Source organism: Prionailurus bengalensis, chromosome A1, assembly GCF_016509475.1.
Source record: "Prionailurus bengalensis isolate Pbe53 chromosome A1, Fcat_Pben_1.1_paternal_pri, whole genome shotgun sequence".
Taxonomy (NCBI): Eukaryota; Metazoa; Chordata; class Mammalia; order Carnivora; family Felidae; genus Prionailurus; species Prionailurus bengalensis.
This window is the reverse complement of record NC_057343.1, coordinates 14,057,761-14,077,763: the sequence shown is the minus strand read 5'-3', so window position 1 is coordinate 14,077,763 and position 20,003 is coordinate 14,057,761. Positions and strand designations below refer to the sequence as shown.

The 20,003-nt window shown below is 33.2% G+C and overlaps 1 protein-coding gene across 11 annotated transcripts in view; it reads right to left on the bottom strand.

Annotated features, from left to right (window-relative positions):
* Positions 1-20,003, bottom strand: part of NBEA (neurobeachin) — a 685,885-nt gene that overhangs the window by 488,525 nt on the left and 177,357 nt on the right. For all 11 annotated transcript variants that reach the window (XM_043576682.1, XM_043576704.1, XM_043576721.1 and 8 more), the window contains 4 exons: positions 19,854-19,916; positions 19,664-19,761; positions 15,858-15,950; positions 1,268-1,376 (listed from right to left, as the gene is read on the bottom strand). In XM_043576682.1, coding sequence (XP_043432617.1) covers positions 1,268-1,376; positions 15,858-15,950; positions 19,664-19,761; positions 19,854-19,916 — 363 coding nt within the window. The remainder of the gene's footprint in view (positions 1-1,267; positions 1,377-15,857; positions 15,951-19,663; positions 19,762-19,853; positions 19,917-20,003) is intronic.

Below are 20,003 nucleotides of genomic sequence, written 5' to 3'. Positions count from 1 at the left end.
AATGTCTCTCACTTCATTTTTTTACTCTTGTGGAGAAATCTGCAATGATGATATTTTTTATTTTCTGCCTACTATTTTTCTGAGTAAAGGATGTTATTACAAGTGTTTAATCTATTAGCGTCAATGTATAACAGTGTCCTTGTGTAACAGATAAAATGCTTTGCCACCTAAATCTGTAACAAAATAATTCACACTCCACTGTATTTTAGACGTGTGAGACCTGAAGTCCACTTTTCTTCTTCTGACATGACGGTTATGCACTGGTATTAAACAAAAAGCTAGGCTTAAAATACCTGTGATACGTGAAACACTATCAAGCCACCACATGCCGTGATCTGTAGTGCAACAGAGCAGCATGCAAAGTGTGATGAGAACGTGACAAACATTCTCTGTTGCACCTACTCAACTCTGCTGCTGTGACGCAAAAGCAACCACCAGTAGTATGTACAGGAATGAGCACAGGGGTTGTTCCAACAAAAGTATTTATGGACACTGACATTTAATTTCATATCATTTTTATATGTCATATTTTATTTTTCTTTTGCTTACTTTCAACCATTTAAAGACAGAAAAACTAGCCTTGGCGCCTAGCCACACAGACAGGTGTTAGTAAGTTTGCTAATCCTTGTACTAGAGAAAAGAACTAGGGCCACCAAAGACCAGTTGTAGGAGAGTAGAATTAAGGTTTTAAGGTTAACACGGGGATTATTACTCATATTTTACTGGTCCTTAAAAATAAAAACAGCTACTTTGGGAGGTAGTGTGCGCATTTCATAGAATATACAGAGCTCAAGCTATATGGCTATATGGTAGAAATGATGAAAAAAGGATTTGTGAATTGAGATGATAAAATCTACTGCTCTTTCCAGATACTGCTTTCACAAATAATTTTTACCTATAATTTACCTCACTATCAACTCTAGGTTAATGTTGGTAGTTTCAAAGGAGACAGAGATAGAAAGAATTAGCAGAGGCGGAGGGAGGGAAAGACCTAATATATAATATAATAGGTGTGGTTTGTATGAGAAACACTGCACAAAGTCAATTAGCCAACCCATACTAAAAGAAAACACCTTGGACTGACATAAAAAGATGGGCAAATAAATGTACATGGGTATGTTTTAAAATAAAATTTTAAAATGTAAGTATGTGTTCATTTTTGAAAATAATGATTTCTGGCTTTTTGATTAACTGACCAACTACTGATCCCAATTACATAGAAGGTTTCCACTAAATACATTTTAAATCGTCATCACATTTTTTTTACCTCATAAAGTGTGTTGTATGTGGTGACAGTCACAGTGTTTGTATGCAACATCAGCCTTTCTCCAAGAAGAGTGAAAAGACTATGAGTATGCATAATTTCCACTTTTCTCCTGGAGAAAAAGGGGGAAAGAAAACAAAACACTATGAAATACATTTGATTACCTAATCACATGACTTTGGGTTTAGAAAGTACAATCTATTAAGCAGATACAAAATCATACAAGTAATTATTTTTACTAACTTCCATCTGCAGTAAAATAACATTTATAACACAGCTATCTTCTAAAGTTCCAAAAACACTATTTAAACACTCCTCATATAAAATGTGAAATATACAAATTATAAATATTATATAAATGTTGACAGTTATTATTTTCAAATTTTTAATGAACTATTTAGGAGTTATTTTTATTAAGTTTAAAACTATTAGTTTCCACTAATACAGAGACCACAAAATTTTTAAATCCTTTCTGTCTAAATTTAAAGTCTATACATGTTTGTTTATTTATTTATTTATTTGGAGAGAGAGAGAGAGGGAGGGACAGAGACAGGGAGAAAGAGAATCCAGAGCAGGCTCTTCACTGTTAGCACAGAGCTCGATGCAGGGCTCAAACTCATGAACCATGAGCAGACCTGAGTAGAAATCAAGAGACGGATGCTTAGCTCATTATTGCTTGTATTTGTGGTCTGCCATTGGATTTAAAACTGAGAGTGAGAGAGAGAGAGAGAGAGAGAGAGAGAGAGAGAGAGAGAGAGAAACACACACAAAAAAACTTTCTTAATTACTTACTATTGGCTCAGTTAACTGTCCTCCCCACACCAAATCCATAAATAGAATAGAAGGCTGTACTCAGGGTTTCCTACAACATTTAGTTCTATCTCAGGGAATTGCTATGAGCCTCTCACTTGTGTCACTGTCTTCGAATTCAAGATCTGGATCCTCTTGGCTCTCAACCCAAGGCATTTCATTTCTTACCTTGATTTGCTATTGTTCCCTATTCAGATCTGGCAACACTGATATAAATTGGGTATTCACCAATTCTTATTCCTTTCTTCCTGAGAGCACAGGTATACTACCAATTCCAGCCTCTTTTACACTCAGGTGTGACCATTTAACTGAGTTTTAGCCAGTGGAATGTGAGCAGGAAAGTCATGAACCATTTTCAGGCCTGGCCCACAGAAAAGCACTCATGCATGTCTTCCATGCTCTGTCTCCAAGGCAGAAACACAGGAGCCACATGACGAAGACAGGGAGGACAAGATGGAAGCAGCAGCCCAGGTCTCTAAATCACAGCTTGCAAGAAAGCCACCTACTGTGGAACACCCATTTGGATTTTCAATGAATAAGAAACTACTAGTTTGATAAGCAGCTAAAATTGTGTCTGTCTGCTGCAGCAGCCATTGTTACTTTAATTAATACAGAAATCAAATAATGAACCATTTATCTGGGTACCACTCACCTGGAAATCCTCTCTTCTAACATCAGCCTCCAAGCTCCACACTGTACAACAAAAGACACAGGGCAGCTGTTTCCCCCCACCTAATTCTCCTCAGTCCAGGGAGGGAAACAGCAAAATAACTGAAACCCAAGAGCTTAGGCACCTGTTTGTCTTGTGGCTGTGTTTGCGAAACACTTAAACATGACCGAAAAAAGGTCAACTGGTCATTAAAAATTTTTTAAAAATCAGGACTAATGGATATTATGGGATTATAGAGGGGAAGGCTTTAAGTATTTTCCAATTCAGGCGACACCCAAGGCAAGGACGACTTAAACTTTCATTTGCTCCCTAATCAAGAAAGAACAAATGCCAAAGTGTATTCCTTTATATATCTCTCTGATACATGAAGCTGGTAAAAAGTTATCCAAATTAGGCTACCTGGAATAGCCTAATTAGGAATTTACAATAATCTCTTACCTACACCAGTATAATTTCAGCTACTAAAGAAATTCATGCCCTTCTGATTATCTTCTATAATGTAAATTTCTATAGAGCAGCTATATTCTAGCCTTTTGTGGGGGAATTGAAGAATCTTCCATATATACCAGAGAAGAGATGGGTCAGCTTCATCCTGCAGTTTGCTTTAAAACAATGTTTATCAATAATTTTTGCTGCACAGCACTGAAGAGATGAGCCAAAAATGCCATCCATGATCTCAGGCAGAGTGTGGGTGAGCTATACTCCCCATGATCCCCATGTGACTTTGTTTCCCACAGAATCCCTAATGAAAGACCCAACTCAATGCATTCGTCTCAAAAAGACTTCAATAGGGCATAGACTAGAGATACTAAAATTTTGAACCTTAACTTTAAGACCTAAACAGACTTCAGGCTTTAGTGCCTATTTGCTTTACCCTTTGAATTTTACAGGATTTCTGTCCATTTGGATTAAGAATGTAATCTTTTTTAAAAAAAGAGTAACCTTTTAATGTCATACAAATTATACATTTATTAGCTTACTAACATCCCAATGAAAATATAATCCAATTTTCTTCTTCACAAAATAAACAAGCCTTTTTTTTTTTTGGATAGTCAAAGAATACTTCTTGTAACAAACTCAGACAGTATGTTGAAACAAGACAAAGGTAAAAGAAACCCATAATTTCCATAACTCAGAAAATCATTATAAAGTGTCAGTTTATGTTCTTCTAGATTAATGACTATGCATACAAATATGGTGATAAATAAATATAGATGATATCAATATGATGAAACTAATTCTGTATAAGGTAATTTATACTTTTTTTCCTGTTATCCTGTCTTGAATTTTAAGTATGCAGCACATTACATCCATTGATGACTGTTGACACTGATGCTATTTCCAATTTTTTTTTCTACCATGAACAAAACTTTGCCCTTTTAGGTAAATCTTTGGGCATATATCCATGACTATTTACTTAGAATAAATTCTTGTAACTGAAATGATGGGTGTTAAAAGCTTTTATATTTAATTTTATGAGACTCTCTGCAATTTACCATCAAAGTGGTACTTTGTACCATCAAAGTGTAACTTGTACCATCAAAGTGTAAACGCATTTGACCAGCAGCTTCTCTCACCAACATGAACATAAAATTCATGTAAGTATATAATTTAGTAATTATTTGAAAACCTTACAGAGTCACGCAACTATCATCAATTTCCAGTTCCAACATTTTCATCACCCCAAAAAATTCTCTTGTGCCTTGTAGTCAATCCCCACTCCCATCACTAGCCCAATATAATAATCACTAACTGCATTCTGGAGATTTCATATGAATGAAAACATGTAACATGTGCTCTTCTCCATCAGGCCTCTTCCATTTAGCATAATGATTTTTAGGACTCATTAATGTCATAGTGTGCATCAGTAGTTTGTTTCCTTTTAATTGTGCATTGGTATTCCATTGTATGGACATATGATACTTTGTTTATCCATTCACTAATTAATGGAATTTTGGATTATTTCCAGTTTTGAACTATTCTGGATAATGGTATTAAAAACATCCATGCACAAGTCCAGTTGTGGACATATGCCGTCATTTCTCCCAAGTAGGTACGCAAGCATGGAAATGCCAGGGTATGTGGTAAGTGTTACATTTTTTAAGAAATTAGAAAACTCTTCTGGAACATGGCTAGAGCATTTTACATTCCCATCAGCAATGCATGAGAATTCAGTTAGTTGTTATATGCTCTGGTTATATGTTGTATGTTGTGGATTTATACAAATCAAACTATTTTCTATTTTGCTTTGAGATTTCTTTGACCTAGGGGTTCTTACTATCAAGCAATTTACCAAAGCTCTTTCTGCTGTTGATTTCTTACTTAATTTTGTTGTGGTCAAAGAAAACATGTTGTTTGATCTCAATTCTTTTAAATTTATTGAAACTTGTTTTATGTTTTATAGCCCAGCCCATTATATATTCTACACTTAAAACAATTTGCTGACTGTTCTATGAATGTCAGTATACTGTTTAATATGATCTTGAATAGGGCTGGTGAAAACAGGCTTACATTAACTTGTAGCTATTGAAGGGGAATGCTTCTAATATTTTACTACTAAACAGGACGATGGTTACTTCCAAGGAGGCAGGCCTTATCAGGTTAAAGAAATCATTTCCTATTCCTGCTTTCCTAGGAATTTTGATGATGAATGGATACTGAATTTTACCAAAATTGTTTGTATCCATTTGCATAATTACATAGCTATTCTTCACTGTGTTAATAAGGAGATTATATTAAAGGATATTCTGATGTTAAACTATCCTTACATTCAGCATAAAATTAAAAACCTAGGGGGGAAAAGGCAAAACACTTTATTTTTAATTTTTAAAAAATGTTTTATTTATCCTTGAGAGAGAGACAGACAGAGCATGAGCGAGGGAGGGGCAGAGCTAGAGAGGGACACAGAATCCGAAGCAGGCTCCAGGCTCCGAGCTGTCAGCACAAAGCCTGACGCGGGGCTCAAACTCACAAGCCGCGAGATCATGACCTGAGCCGAAGTCGTACGCTCAACTGACTGAGCCACCCAGGTGCCCCATCACCTTTCTTTTTTTAATATAAATATTTATGACTATCAGTTGCCTCCAATACTACTTAGGCCAACTCTCAGAAGTGTAAATACACAAAATTCTCAGTTTTGATTCTAAACACTTTATAATGTGTACAGTAATTTCTTGTTGTGAGTTATTTACAACATGTACATTTCCATTGTATTAGTTGGATTTTTATCAGTGATTTCTTAATTGAATTGTGGGTGGCAAGTCATCTTTATGACAATTTATTTACATTTTGGACAATTTTATGACTTCCACTGACAAGTTTTATATTTTTGTGTGTGTTTGAGAATAATGAATATGCTAATCAAGCATACTTTTAGTTTTCAGTTTTAGCTTTACTTTTAGTTTAGTTTAGGTTTAGTTTTGTTTGTAGATCTTTTATATCCTTGGTTAAATTCATTCCTGGGTATTTTATTCTATGAAAACTTTCATTCTTTTTCTATCTCTTAACCTCCTTTCTTATTTGTCATCTTTGTCTCTTGATGCTACATTCTGGGTAATTTCTTCATTGCTATCTTTCAGCTCACCAATTCTTTCTTAAGTTTTATCTCATCTGTTTAACATGTCCATGGAGTTAATTTTAATTACTACCTTTTAATTTCTAGAAGTTACTGTGATTTTTTTAAAGCTTCATGGTTTGTTTTAATATTACCTTGTTTCTTAAGAATTATTTCTCCCATTATGTTTGATTTTCATTTTTGGCATATGAGAATTTAACTACTTTTCTGTGCTCAGCTATACATCTGAAAGGATTTCTGTTGTATTTTATTCAAAATTTCTAAGTTTCTAGTAGTACAAAGTATTTCAGGGTATTGTTTTACCCACTATTTTTCTCCTATAAGAATTCTTATTCACATGTTTAGTCTCCTATATTTTTTATCTTTTCTCTTTCTATTTTTGGACCCATGCTTTGGGAACTTACAGTCCACTAATTTGGATGGACTGGAAAACAAGTCATGAGCTAACGAGGCAGAATATCATTTTTGGTTCCCTACTTGAATCTTAAATGCTCTTCTTAAAAATAAAATTCAAAGATTCCACCATAGCCCCCTCCACTAGTTCTATTTCATTGAGTACATAGTTTGATGACTCTCTCTTATCTCCTGTCTCTGGCTACTAGCCTTTAATGAGTTGCTATTTTTCTTTTTTACACAGTTGAGGTCAGATCTCACTGCTGTGGGTTTTACATGATGGGATCCCTGCAGGTGCTATAAGGTAGAGGACCGCCTAAGATAACTGATCTGTAGTATAAAGCCTAGCTTGTTGTTAAGTCCTGGAGCCAGCATTGTGGCATTCCAATATTCCTGCACTCCCACAAATTCAAGGACAGGGAAGATTCAACCCATCATTTCAGATACTTCTTGGCCTTCTGGTGGTCACTTACACAGAAGCCAAAGTTAACACCTCTCAGGAGGGAGGGGGGGTGCAAAGGAGAGAAAGTAAGAGGCAGAGATCTTTGACAGAAAAATGATCTCTCAAAATTTGCTGCTTTTTAGTCTTTTCTTTAGGCTTCTAACATAGTTCTTCAGCTGCCTGTCATTCCCATGGGAGAGAAAACCCCTCACCAGTTGTCTTGTTTTCTCTGCTGCTACCCCAGGTACACATAGGGACCAACATTTGCCTGAAGAAAGCCAATAGGTTAGATGTTGAAAATATATGGGAAGGAAACTTCTTTCCACCTCTCATACTCCCAGAACCTACATCACTACTTTTTGTTAACAGACAATTGGTTCTGCCAGAAAAACTGGGTAATTTCAACTAGTTGAAAAAGAAACCATTAGGTTAAAACAACTGTCAGTATATAACTCTCAGGCCTGTAGTCAACACTACACACAGCAAGCTGATTCATTTAGAGTGTGATTAACTTGGAGAATTCACCCAGAAATTACAGGGTTTAAAGTTAAGACATCAGACAGATATACTTGGTTGAGAATTTTTATTTTCACAATGAACATTCAATAACATAGGCTTTTAAATTTTTATAAGCTAAAATTATCATAGTTGTATTACAGTACAGCCGTTTAGGCATTTTGATCATCTATTTGAATGATTTGTTAGATTCTGTTCTGAGGATAACTATAATCAGACCACTTCCATGAAAGAACAGTTTGGCTTTCTATTGAAGCATACACCCAAGTTAAGTTTTTCAGTTTTATATAGCTTTTTATTTTGAAAATTTTTAAGATTTACAGAAATGTTGAAAAGATAGTACAGAGAGTACCCATATATTATTTACCCAACTTCCCCATTTGTTAATATCTTATCTAATCATGATACATATGTAAAAACTAAGAAATCAACATAAGTATAATGTTTTAACTAAACTACAGACTTTTATTAATATTTTACCCGTTTTCCCTAATGTCCTTTTTCTGTTCAGGACCCAATCCAGAATACCACCTTTCATTTAGTCATCATATGTCCTTAAACTCCTCTGCTCTGCAGCAGTTTTCCTGTTCCTTGTTTCTCATGCCCTTTGACAGTTTTGCAGAGTATTGGTCAAGTATTTTGTAGAATATCCCTCAATTTGGGGATATATGATACTTTCTCTGGACTAGACTGGGATTATTATTATTACTTTTAGAAGAATACCACAGAGATGAAGTGCCTTTCTCATTACATCATATCAGGGAATACATGATATCAACATGATACAGGACTGTTGATGTCAGCCTTAATCAATAGGGGAAATCACTGCCAGGTTTCACTATCCTTTGGAAAAAAGCCAGCAAGTCCATCTCACACTCAAGTAGAGAGGATTTATTTGAGTTCCATCTTCAGGAGGAAGGAGTAGCTGTGTATATATTATTTGGAACAGACTTCTCAATTTTAATGATGGATATCAAACCTATCTTTACTTCAGCTGACAAAGTATATAGATTATCTCACAACCTATATCCCAGGCACTTGACAGAAATTACAAACTAGGCATTGCAAAGGACCAATGCACCAGACTTCAGTTTAGCTTCATTCATGGACCCAACTCAGATTCACTGCCAGACACAAATAAGACACTGAGTTTGGGTGACATTTCATTTCTTAACAGTTCTAGAGACGATTTTCTTAGGTTTTGAGGTATATAATCAAAGCCTTTACAAACATTATTTCCTCCTCCCTAATAATTATGTGTTTTATTTGTTTCAAATCTTGAATAATAGTAATAATATAGTAGAAATACTTATCTACTGATCTAAATGATACTAGTATTTCATGTTTAAATTTTATATTTAAGATAAATATCTTATTATACTTAAGATATGACCTGTTTTTACCAGAATTACAGGTTAAATTGCACCTATTACCTTTTGCCAAATATTCAAAGCATCATATTGCAATGTACTGTGATTAACTCTTTTAAATCTACAGTATCATTTATCCTTAAAACTCAGTAAGAAAGGAGTATAGGTTTACTCATGTGGGATAAAAACTGAGGCTCAAGGATATTTCCAAAACCATTCAAAAAATGTGTGGCTAAGCCAGGATCCAAACCAATGCAGTACAACTTGACAGCCAATGAATTTTATGTATGTATGTATGTATGTATGTATATATGTATGTATGTGTGTGTATATATATATATATATACACACACATATATATGTATGTATGTGTGTGTATATATATATATATATATATATATATATGTATGTATATGTACCAATTCCCCATAAGGAGCCACTGTTTGTAATTTCTTGTTTCTTACATATTCTACTAGATTTTCTTAATGTAATATAGAAACTATTATATACTTATATCCTCTTTTTTATACAAAATTAAATCAAATAAACACTTATCTATACTATTTGTTTTTAATCATGTAACAATTTAGTTGTGATATCAATATACTGAGACTTAACAGTTTTGTTTTACAACTGCATGGTATTCCATTTAATGAATAAACCATCATTTTTTTTTAGCAAATCCCCTATTAATAGAAATTTAAGATTTCTCTTAACCCTTACAAATATAAACAACACAACGAGTACCTCTGAAGAATCATTATTTCACATGTGTACAAGAGATAAACTGCTGTGTTAAAAACTATATGTATTTGTAATTTCAACAGACATTCATCAAAATTAACACTTCACTCTAAATGGGACTATACTAATTTAAGTTCTGATGTGTGAGAATGCTTGCTCCCCCCAACAATCTTGCTAACAAAGACAGGATGTGGAATTTTGAGAATTCTGTCAATCTAATATGTGAAAAATTATGTCTTACTTTAGTTTTAGGATACATTTCCCTTACACCAGTAGGACTCCCTTCTTTTTAAATATTTATATGCCATGCATATTCTCCTCTATAAGCTGACCATTCATGCATATCCTTTCCCCCTTTTTCTACTAGGTTGTCTTACCAGTTTCTAGGGAAAGTTGTACAAAATGATCATGTAAAATTCTTTTAATTTCTTCAGTTTGTATATTAATTATGGAAATTATATTTTATACATTCATATTTTTGTCCTTTATTAAGTTGCTTAATGATGACATCCATTTATGTCATGAGCTTAAAAAAAAAAACTAGCTTTTTAAATGACTTTTTATATCCCAAATCATGATATTCCTACTTGTCTATTTATTAATTACTTTCTTCCATTTATTTGGTTATTCTTTTCCTAACTTAGACATTTTAATTATTTTTCTCTGTATTTTCTTTTTATTGCTGTATAACTATGGATATTCTTCTGAACACTTCCTGGGCTGTATCTCATAGGTTTGTGAAAGTTTTTTTTTTTTAATTCTGCTATTTGTCCATATAATTGTGGGTTTATTTCTGAGTTTTTTGTTCTATTCCACTGATCTATGTGTCTACTTTTTATGCCAGTACCATACTGTTTTAATTACTACCACTTTATTTTTTTTTTTACTAAATGTCTATTTATTTTAATTTTATTTTAAATGTTTTATTTTTGAGAGAGAGAGAGTGCAAGCAGGGAAGGAGCAGATAGAGAAGGGGACAGAGGATCCAAAACAGGCTCCGTACTGACAGCAGCAAGCCCGATGTGGGGCTCAAACTTATGAACCGCAAGATCATGACCCAAGCCGAAGTCGGATGCTCGACTGACTAAGCCACTCAGGCACCCCTATTTATTTATTTATTGAAACAGAGAGAGAGAGAGAGCATGCACATGCATGCACAAGTGGAGAGGGGGCTAAGAGAGAGGGAGGGAGAGAATCTCAAGCAGGTTCTGCGTTATCAGCACAGAGCCCAATGCAGGGCTTGATCCCATGAGATCATGACCTGAGCCAAAATCAAGAGTTGGATGTTTAATTGACTGAGCCACCCAGGCACCACTAATTATTACCACTTTGTAATATAACTTGAAATCTGGAATTACAATACCTCCAGTTTTATTTTTATTTTTCAAGACTGTTTTCCATACAAATTTTAGGATTGTCTGTCCTAGTTCTGTGCAAAATGCTATTGGTATTTTGATAGGGATTGCATTAAATTTATAAGTTGCATTGGATCATACAGACATTTTAACATTATTTGTTCTCCCAATTCATAAGCATGGAATGTCTTATTTCTTTGTGTATTCTTAAATTTCTTTCATCAGTGTTTTATAGTTTTCAATTTTTTTTAACATTTACATATTTTTGAGAGACAGAGAGAGACAGACGATGAGTGGAAGACAGGCGGAGAGGGAGAAGGAGACACAGAATCTGAAGCAGGCTCCAGGTTCTGAGCTGACAGCACAGAGCCTGACATGGGGCACGAACCCACAAACTGCGAGATCATGACCTGAGCTGACCAACTGAGCTTAACCAACTGAGCCACCCACGCACTCCTGACAGTTTTCAGAATATGGATCTTTCACCTCTTAAGTTAGGTTTATTCCTAAACATTTTATTGTTTTTAGTTCAGTTGTAAAAGGAACTGTTTTCTCAATTTCACTTTCTGCTGCTTCATTATGAGTGTATAGGGATGCAACAGATTTCTGCACAATGATTTTGTAATCTTCAACAAAGGACTGAATATTCAATGGGACACTGACAGTCTTTTCAACAAATGGTGTGTGGAAAACTGGACAGCCACCTGCAAAAGAATGAAACCAGACCAATATCTCTCCCCATACACAAAAACAAACAAAAACTGATTAAAGATCTAAATGTGAAACTGTAAAATTCCTACAAGAGAGCATAGGCAGTAATCTTTCACCATCAGCCATAGCAACATTTTTCTAGATATGTTTCTTGAGGCAAGCCAACATAAACTACTGGGATCACGTCAAACTAAAATGTTTCTGCAGAGCAAGGGAAACAGCCAATAAAACTAAAAGGTAGCCTACAGACTGGGAGAAGATATTTGCAAATGACATATCTGAAAAAGGATTAGTATCCAAAATATATAAATACTGACATACGTCAATACCAAGAAACAAATAATCCAATTAAAAATGGGCAGACAACATGAACAGACATTTCTCCAAAGAAGACATATAGATGTCCAACAAACACATGAAAAGATACTCAATACCATTCATTATCAGGGAAATGTAAATCAAAACTACAATGAAATATCACCTCATTAGGGTTGGTGAGAATATGGAGAAAAAGGAACCCTCTCACACTGCTGATGGGAATGCAAATTGGTGTAGCCACTATGGAAAACAGCATAGAGGTTCCTCAAAAAATTAAAAATAGAACTATCCAATGATCTAGGAATTGCGCTACTGGGTATTTACCCCCAAAATACAAAAACATAATTCAAACGGATATATGCACCCCTATGGTTATTGCAACATTATTTATACTAGCCAATCTATAGAAACAGCCCAGTCCATTGACAGATGAATGGATAAAGAAGATGTGGTATAGAAACACAATGGAATATTATTGTGATAATATTGTGAATAATATTGTCGATATTATCATAAAAAAGAATGAAATCTTGCCATTTGCAACAATATAAATAGGGTTAGAGAGTATAATGCTAAGCAAAATAAGTCATTCAGAGAAAGACAAATACTATATGAACTCACTCATATGTGGAATTTTTTTTTTTCAACGTTTGGTTTTTTTTTGTTTTTTTTTTTAATTTTTGGGACAGAGAGAGACAGAGCATGAACGGGGGAGGGGCAGAGAGAGAGGGAGACACAGAATCGGAAACAGGCTCCAGGCTCCGAGCCATCAGCCCAGAGCCTGACACGGGGCTCGAACTCACGGACCACGAGATCGTGACCTGGCTGAAGTCGGATGCTTAACCGACTGCGCCACCCAGGCGCCCCACTCATAGGTGGAATTTAAGAAACAAAACAAACAAGCAAAGGAAAAAAAGAGAGACAAACCAAGAAACAGACTCTTAACTATAGAGAATAAGCAGATGTTTACCAGAGGGTATGTGGGGAGATGGGAGAAATAGGGGATGGGGATTAAAGAGTACACTCATGATAAAAAATAAAATACAATAAAATACAATACAATAATTTTAATAAAATATTGAAAAAATTCTGCTGTTTGTATTTTCTCATTGACACAAAAATTGTTTAATAAACTTTAAATTTCTAGGTAGAAGAAACTTTGGTTTCTGACTTTGTTCCTATTTTCTAATTTTACTGTGTTTTATTAAAAGAATATTGTCTGTTTTGTCTTTATGTTTTGGAATTCTTCTTTGATGTATACTACTTTGATGTCAAATTTTTATAAATGTTCCATGTTAACATGGTACAGATTTCAAACTATATTAATCAGATTTACCTTACTATTTAGATTACATTCCCCCTGGATTTTTTTATGAACCAAGATAGGTGGATTAAACTTTGTTTTAGTATTTCAAACTAATGGTTATTGTATTATTTATCCCATAATTTCTTTTTTATGAAAGTTTCACCCTGTAACATTATGTGTCCTTCTTTATGTTATTTATTGCTTTTCGGCTTGACTTCTAATTTGTCCAATATTAAGATGATTCCTGTTTTCCTCACTTGTATGCATGTGGTATAACCTTTAGTTATCCTTTAATTTTCCGCCTTTCTAAATCACTTTATTTTTGTATGTTTCTTGCACATAGATCTGGGTTTTTATTATTGTGATCAATTGAATTTTTCTTAAAATAGGTGATTTAAGACTAATATTTAAGACCAATAGTATCCTTTTGAGCTGACCATTCTAGGAAAATTCTCCCTGGTACTCAGAATGATCTTTTAAATGGATGGTAAAATCTTATATTAGGACTTCACTGAATTATAGCTTTAAATATATGTTTAGTTCCACTGTTCTGCTTTTCTTAGTTGGAAATTCAATTTAGGCCACTACTGGAACTTCCATACTTTCTATAGCAATCATTTTCTCTCTAATTCTTCTAAACTCTTATTATATTTCTTAAGTTTCTCATATTATTTGCCTTGTTTTCATTTTTATCTTCTGTGTATCTTACTATGCCAACCACATAGTTCATCTTCCTTTGAGTTTCTTCTGATTTCGTTTTTATTTGTATGGAAGTTTTTTTCTTCAATAAAAATAAAACAGAAACTTTCCTCCAAAGTTCTGTTAGTCTATGATCCAACACTTCTGTGTTATCCTACCATGTCTTCTAACTTCATGAAATTCTGCTTAGTAGTACTCCTTCCTCAGCAGCAATTCATATCTTACTTTTTAAACTTATGGTAAATTTCTAATTTGCTAATTTAATAATTGCAATTATTTACCAATTTAATAATTGCAATTATTATGTATTCTATAGCAATATTTTTCCAGTGAGTGTTCTTATCTGCTGGTTAGTTTTTTTTATTTTTTTTTAAGATTTGTTAATGTTTTTCATTTATTCTGAGAGAGAGAGATTGAGAGAGAGAGAGAGAGAGAGCATGAGCTGGCAAGGGGCAGAGAGAGAGGGAAAGGAGAGAGAAGAGAATCAAAGGAGGCTCCATGCTGTCAACACAAAGCCCGATGTGAGGCTCGATCCCACAAACTGTGAGATCATGACCTGAGCCAAAACCAAGAGTCAAGGCTTAACCAACTAACCCACCCAGGTGCCTCTCTGTTGGTTAGTTTTGCTTAAGTTTTCCACATTTCTATATTTTTCAATGTGTCTTCTTAACAATTTTCAAGAGGTTGCATCTAGGGCCAGAATCCTTTAATGTCTCCTAGTCAATTTCTCTTACTTAACCAAAATTAAATGAGCAGTCCTTTTCTCTTAATATTAAAAGTACACATGCTTCTCAGTCTCAGTATTCAATCAACTAATACACATTTACAGTTCCTCAAATATGCATAACTCCTTCCTACAATCCTGGTTGTGGTGAACTATTCCCTGTATTTATAATATGTCTATTTTCACTTACTTGACTATCAATTTGGTACCAAAATAAAAATAATATCTACTCTTCCAGACTATTTAGCATGTTTGAGATGTTTTACCTAGATCATGTGTAGTTTTCATCAGTGTTATCAATAAACTCTCTGAAAACTTAAATACCAAAATGAAATGACAACAGTGAGGTTCTGAGAGGAGCTCCATATCTAGAAATAGTTAAATGATACCCTGTTGGGCTCATTTGTATAGAAAATGGATTTTATAAAGAATAATTTTGCACTGGACAACATAATATGAAAAATACTCATTATATCAGCAAGTGACAGTATCTAAATTCTAGACTTTGGGGAAAAAAGAAATATTCTAGGATCTTCAAATAACAAAAATAATCCATAGGCCTCAATGTTAGAAAAAAATACAAATAATAATGACTTAACATGTCAGCAAAAGAGCAGCTCTCATATACACTGTATTCCCTGTGTCACGAAAGTTTTCACTGAAATCATATCCATATGTGATTTGATTTGATGAAATGTTATTACATCTTTAAGATGAACAGTATTTTCTTCAGCAAACAAATAGAAATAAACTATATTACTTAAATTGTGACTTTGTTCTATAATCTACTATTAATAAACATGCTTTCATAAAACACTTTCACAATTGTTATCATAGGAAGCTATTCTTTTCCACTGTAAGATTATTCAAGTCAAATTTCATGTTATATTAGATACGAAACTACTAAAAATACAATTTAAATAGATATTTTCACAATTCATTATGAAAAAAATCAACTTACTTGTGACCTAAATGCTTCAGAAAGTATCCCAGAACCTTCAGAGCTTGAACCCAAATACTTTCACTTTTAGAGGCCAATAATTTGTAGATTACTCTAAAAAATACAGAAATAAATGACCTTTTAAGCACCTACAAATATTAAAAATAGAAGCACTATATACTTTACAAACAAACCATAAATATAAAAAATATAAAGTACCTCTCAGGATTTAAAATTCTTTGGAAAAATTAGAAATTATCATATTTTACAAATTTTTCTATAAACTTGGTCTTCCAATAAATACTCAAACATTCAATGTGATTCGTTGCTTATAAGCACTGCCTTCCAGGCATGTTTAAAAGACATTTTTTCTATTTTAAGATACATGATAGTTAAGCCACATTTCCCCTTCTATTAGAACTGCCTCTGACATTTCTACATAATGACCTTTTTTTCTTGTTTATAGCTAATTGGATCATGGATAGATAGTTGCCCAATTATTTCTCTTTTCTGAGCATTTGGAATGAGTTCTGAGAAACAATATCTAGCACTTTGGGGGCTCCTGAATAAAAAAAGTATTTAAAATAGAAAGGATAATGCAGTCTTGTTTTGTTCACATAGATGAGTCTATACACAAAAGGAAGAACAAAGCAACCATACAGGAAGTAGCAGAGAAAGCAAAGTTGTTTCCTTCTAGCTTTCCAATTCCTTGTTCTTATCCTAATGAGATTTCTATAACAAACACATTAGTCTGTTTTTACTTTAATCGGTTTGAGAATTTTTCTGTTACTTGGAGCAAAAAAGTCTCTGCTAGCAACACAAAACCTCACCTAACCTAACCTAATCTATAGAGGCACTTCATATACTATATAAAAATAGGGCTATGTTCATTATAACATTTATAAATATCTAAAAATGTTTATCTTTTGTTTTCTTCAAAACATAAAAGTATTTTTTCTATAAGGTAGTAGTGGGTAATAATTCTTTTAAAACTCATTCTACAATTTAAGAAAGTTCTTTGAAGGTGGTGGTGGGGCCTATAAAATTGGGATATGCTTTACTGTATTAAATTCTTTTTGAAAAATACAATGTCATTTTATATTTTTAAAATGAAGTAATCTAGGCCAAACAAAAAAGTTGGTATTAGAAGATACAGTACAATTTTTATATTATTTCAGTAACATTAACAAAGGGAAACAAATAACTTCAAGCTAGTGACATCTGTTTTATGTTTAATAATGGCTTATACTATTAAAAAGAAAATAATATATTGTTGATATTGCCTCTTACTTGTGTGTTACTCAATTGAGGAACAGACTAGGTAAACTCTAGAGGTAACTATTTCCTTTAGAAGATGAAGTTTTTCAAAAGCCTCAAGTTCCTAAATAAATATGTATTTACACTGAAATTGATTTTTAGAATGTTTAAAGACAAAGATCAGTAATGAAAAAAAAAAAGAACAAGTCTGAGACTAGGAAAGTTATACATGTCAGGAAAAGAACTATTCAGGAAATCGTGAGAAAGAACCTTCAAAAGAAAAAATAATCTTGAGAACAGAAGTAAAAGCTCACAGCCTAAAAATGTGACTAGCTTCAGACATGGAACGAGAAACTCCCACAGAATTCCCATTTTCTAGAAATAACTTCAAATTTAGGTATAACAAAGGCATAAGATCCACCCAGAAATAACTGAAATTATGATAGACAAGTGAAACATGGAAACATCGAGGGCCATCATTCATCTACATTCCATAGGATTTTCTTCACAACTAGATAAGTGTTCCTTACAAAACAAGAAACAAACACTGGATTTGCAATACAATATGAATAGGAAATTTACTGACAAATCAGTTAATGAATCTACTTGCAATATAATAAGATAATTAGGTGAATCCTAATTCATCTGTTTGAGCTTACTATATTAAGTCAGAATATTGTCTATATTGAGATAAGTACTTATTTGTTCTTTTCTTTAAAGAATTTCAGATATAAAAATACCACATTTTTAGCTACTCAGTTCAATGTTGTATTTCATATTTCACACGGTCTTCCTTAAAGTCAGTTAAAATATCACCAAACTTAAATTCATTCTTTGTATTCATTTCTTAGTGTGTATAAATTATAATTAATCAGAAGTTTCCCCAGAAAATATTTTATATGTAACTGTTATCCTTATGTACCTACTTTCTAGGATACAGACCATTAAATGTCCTATAGAATAAGCCTACTTTTTCCATATTTTTAACAAAGCCTACAGTCACCACATTTTTTTCAAGTGGAAAAAGTGAAGTAGAAATTCTTCCATCTCTGTCATTGTTTTGAACACATTGGTGACAATATGACACGTTTAGCAGGTGTCAATCATGAGCAACCAGGTCTTGGTATTCATTGTGCCTAATCATTCCATTCACACTATACATTTAAATTACTATTTCACTCCCCTAAAGACCTAACCACTCTCCTTTATATGATCATATTTTTACCATGTCAAAGTAATGAAAAATCCTATGTCTGCATTTCATATTAACCAATCTAAGGTTGGTGTCATCCACAGGGATGAGGAGGATATTTTCAATTAATTCATTTATCAATTAATATAATAAATAAAGCAGATACTAGGATCTAAGGTCAAGGATACTAATTGTTCAATCTAAATAGAATTTGAGAAGAGAAGTATAACTGTATTATATTATTAAGTTGGAACAGATGAAACTGCCATTATTTATTTAGTAAACAGTTAAGTATCAGCAATTTTATATAATTCAACCTCATAGTAAGAAAATATTTGTAGTTGTTAATAATTAAACGTGTAATCTTCTTCAAACAGATTAGCAACTCCATTGTAAACTCAAAAGTATTATTGATATCACAAATAGGACAGCCACATAGAATTGACGTGACTGTTTTCTCTGATCTAGAAAACTGTCACTTGCTGATATAAATGGCCAAATAAAAGATGCGCTAATAAAATACCTTGGCAGGTATATCATTTCAAAATTCTTTTTATAACCTGTGGAAGCACACTGAGTTGCATATGGCATAACTTACATTTCCTCTTCATTCTAATAATTAAGACTTCACAAAAATAAAAAAGGAGAATCCCTAAGGGCCTGGGGTATAGGTTAAGTTCATAAGAATACTAATCAAGGAACTATTTTTCACTTATCTACATAATTACTTACAGTCATTCTGACTAAAGTTAGTGTTCATCTCTTTTAATTTTGTCCTTTTGTTCCAATTGTATTGCCACTGCCCTAACCCATCATCCCCAATACTGATGAATAAAATAATCTCTCTACTCTTTTTGCTACATCAGTTTTATCGCTCTCCAGTTCATTTTCCACACTGCTGACTGTAAATCAAAACAAAATGGAACTCTAAGCAAATCAGTTCCCCTTTCAAAATATTTTGTCACCAACAAAATATAAAATCTGAACTTTCTATTATGTGGACCTTCCAAATCTGTTCACTATATATTTCTTGAGACTAAACTCATATAATTTTCTAGTGCTCTCTTTTGCTGAAATATACTATGCTCTTTTGTCTTCCTGAAAAATATATACATATGTATTTGTTCTTCCCACTACATGAAAAGTCTTTACTACAGCAACAATTTAATTACTCTTTTTGAGACCTAAGACCCATTCTTGATATATTTCACCAGTTTTCTGGAGTATTAGAAGATTAATACTAGTTTCTCCACTTATCCCCTTCTTGTATATAAGATTTTTCTGTATTTATTCAAAAGTTCCTAGAGTAGGGGTTATTCTAGAAAGCAAAACTGTACTCAATTAAAGTCTATTAATAATACTAATATTATAATCATACCTTATTCCATTTCTTTGATCAAATGCTGGGATCATTGAGGCTGGATGTTCTGACATTAAAGCCACTAGCAACTGCAACACATCATGAATATTTTCATCCTGCATAAGGATCACCAATATTTCTATAGTTAATATTTTATTCTACTGCTTTGAATAAAATAATTAAAACAAAGACCCAGACCATGTCCTACCTCATGCATGGTAAGTAGGTAATTTAATATACTCTGAAGTTCATCTTCCTTGACCCCTCGGTCCTAATTTTTAAAAAAATGTGTATTACTTAATTTTAAATCTAAAATTAAAACTTTAAAGACAGGCATCAAAATGATCATTTAAAAAAT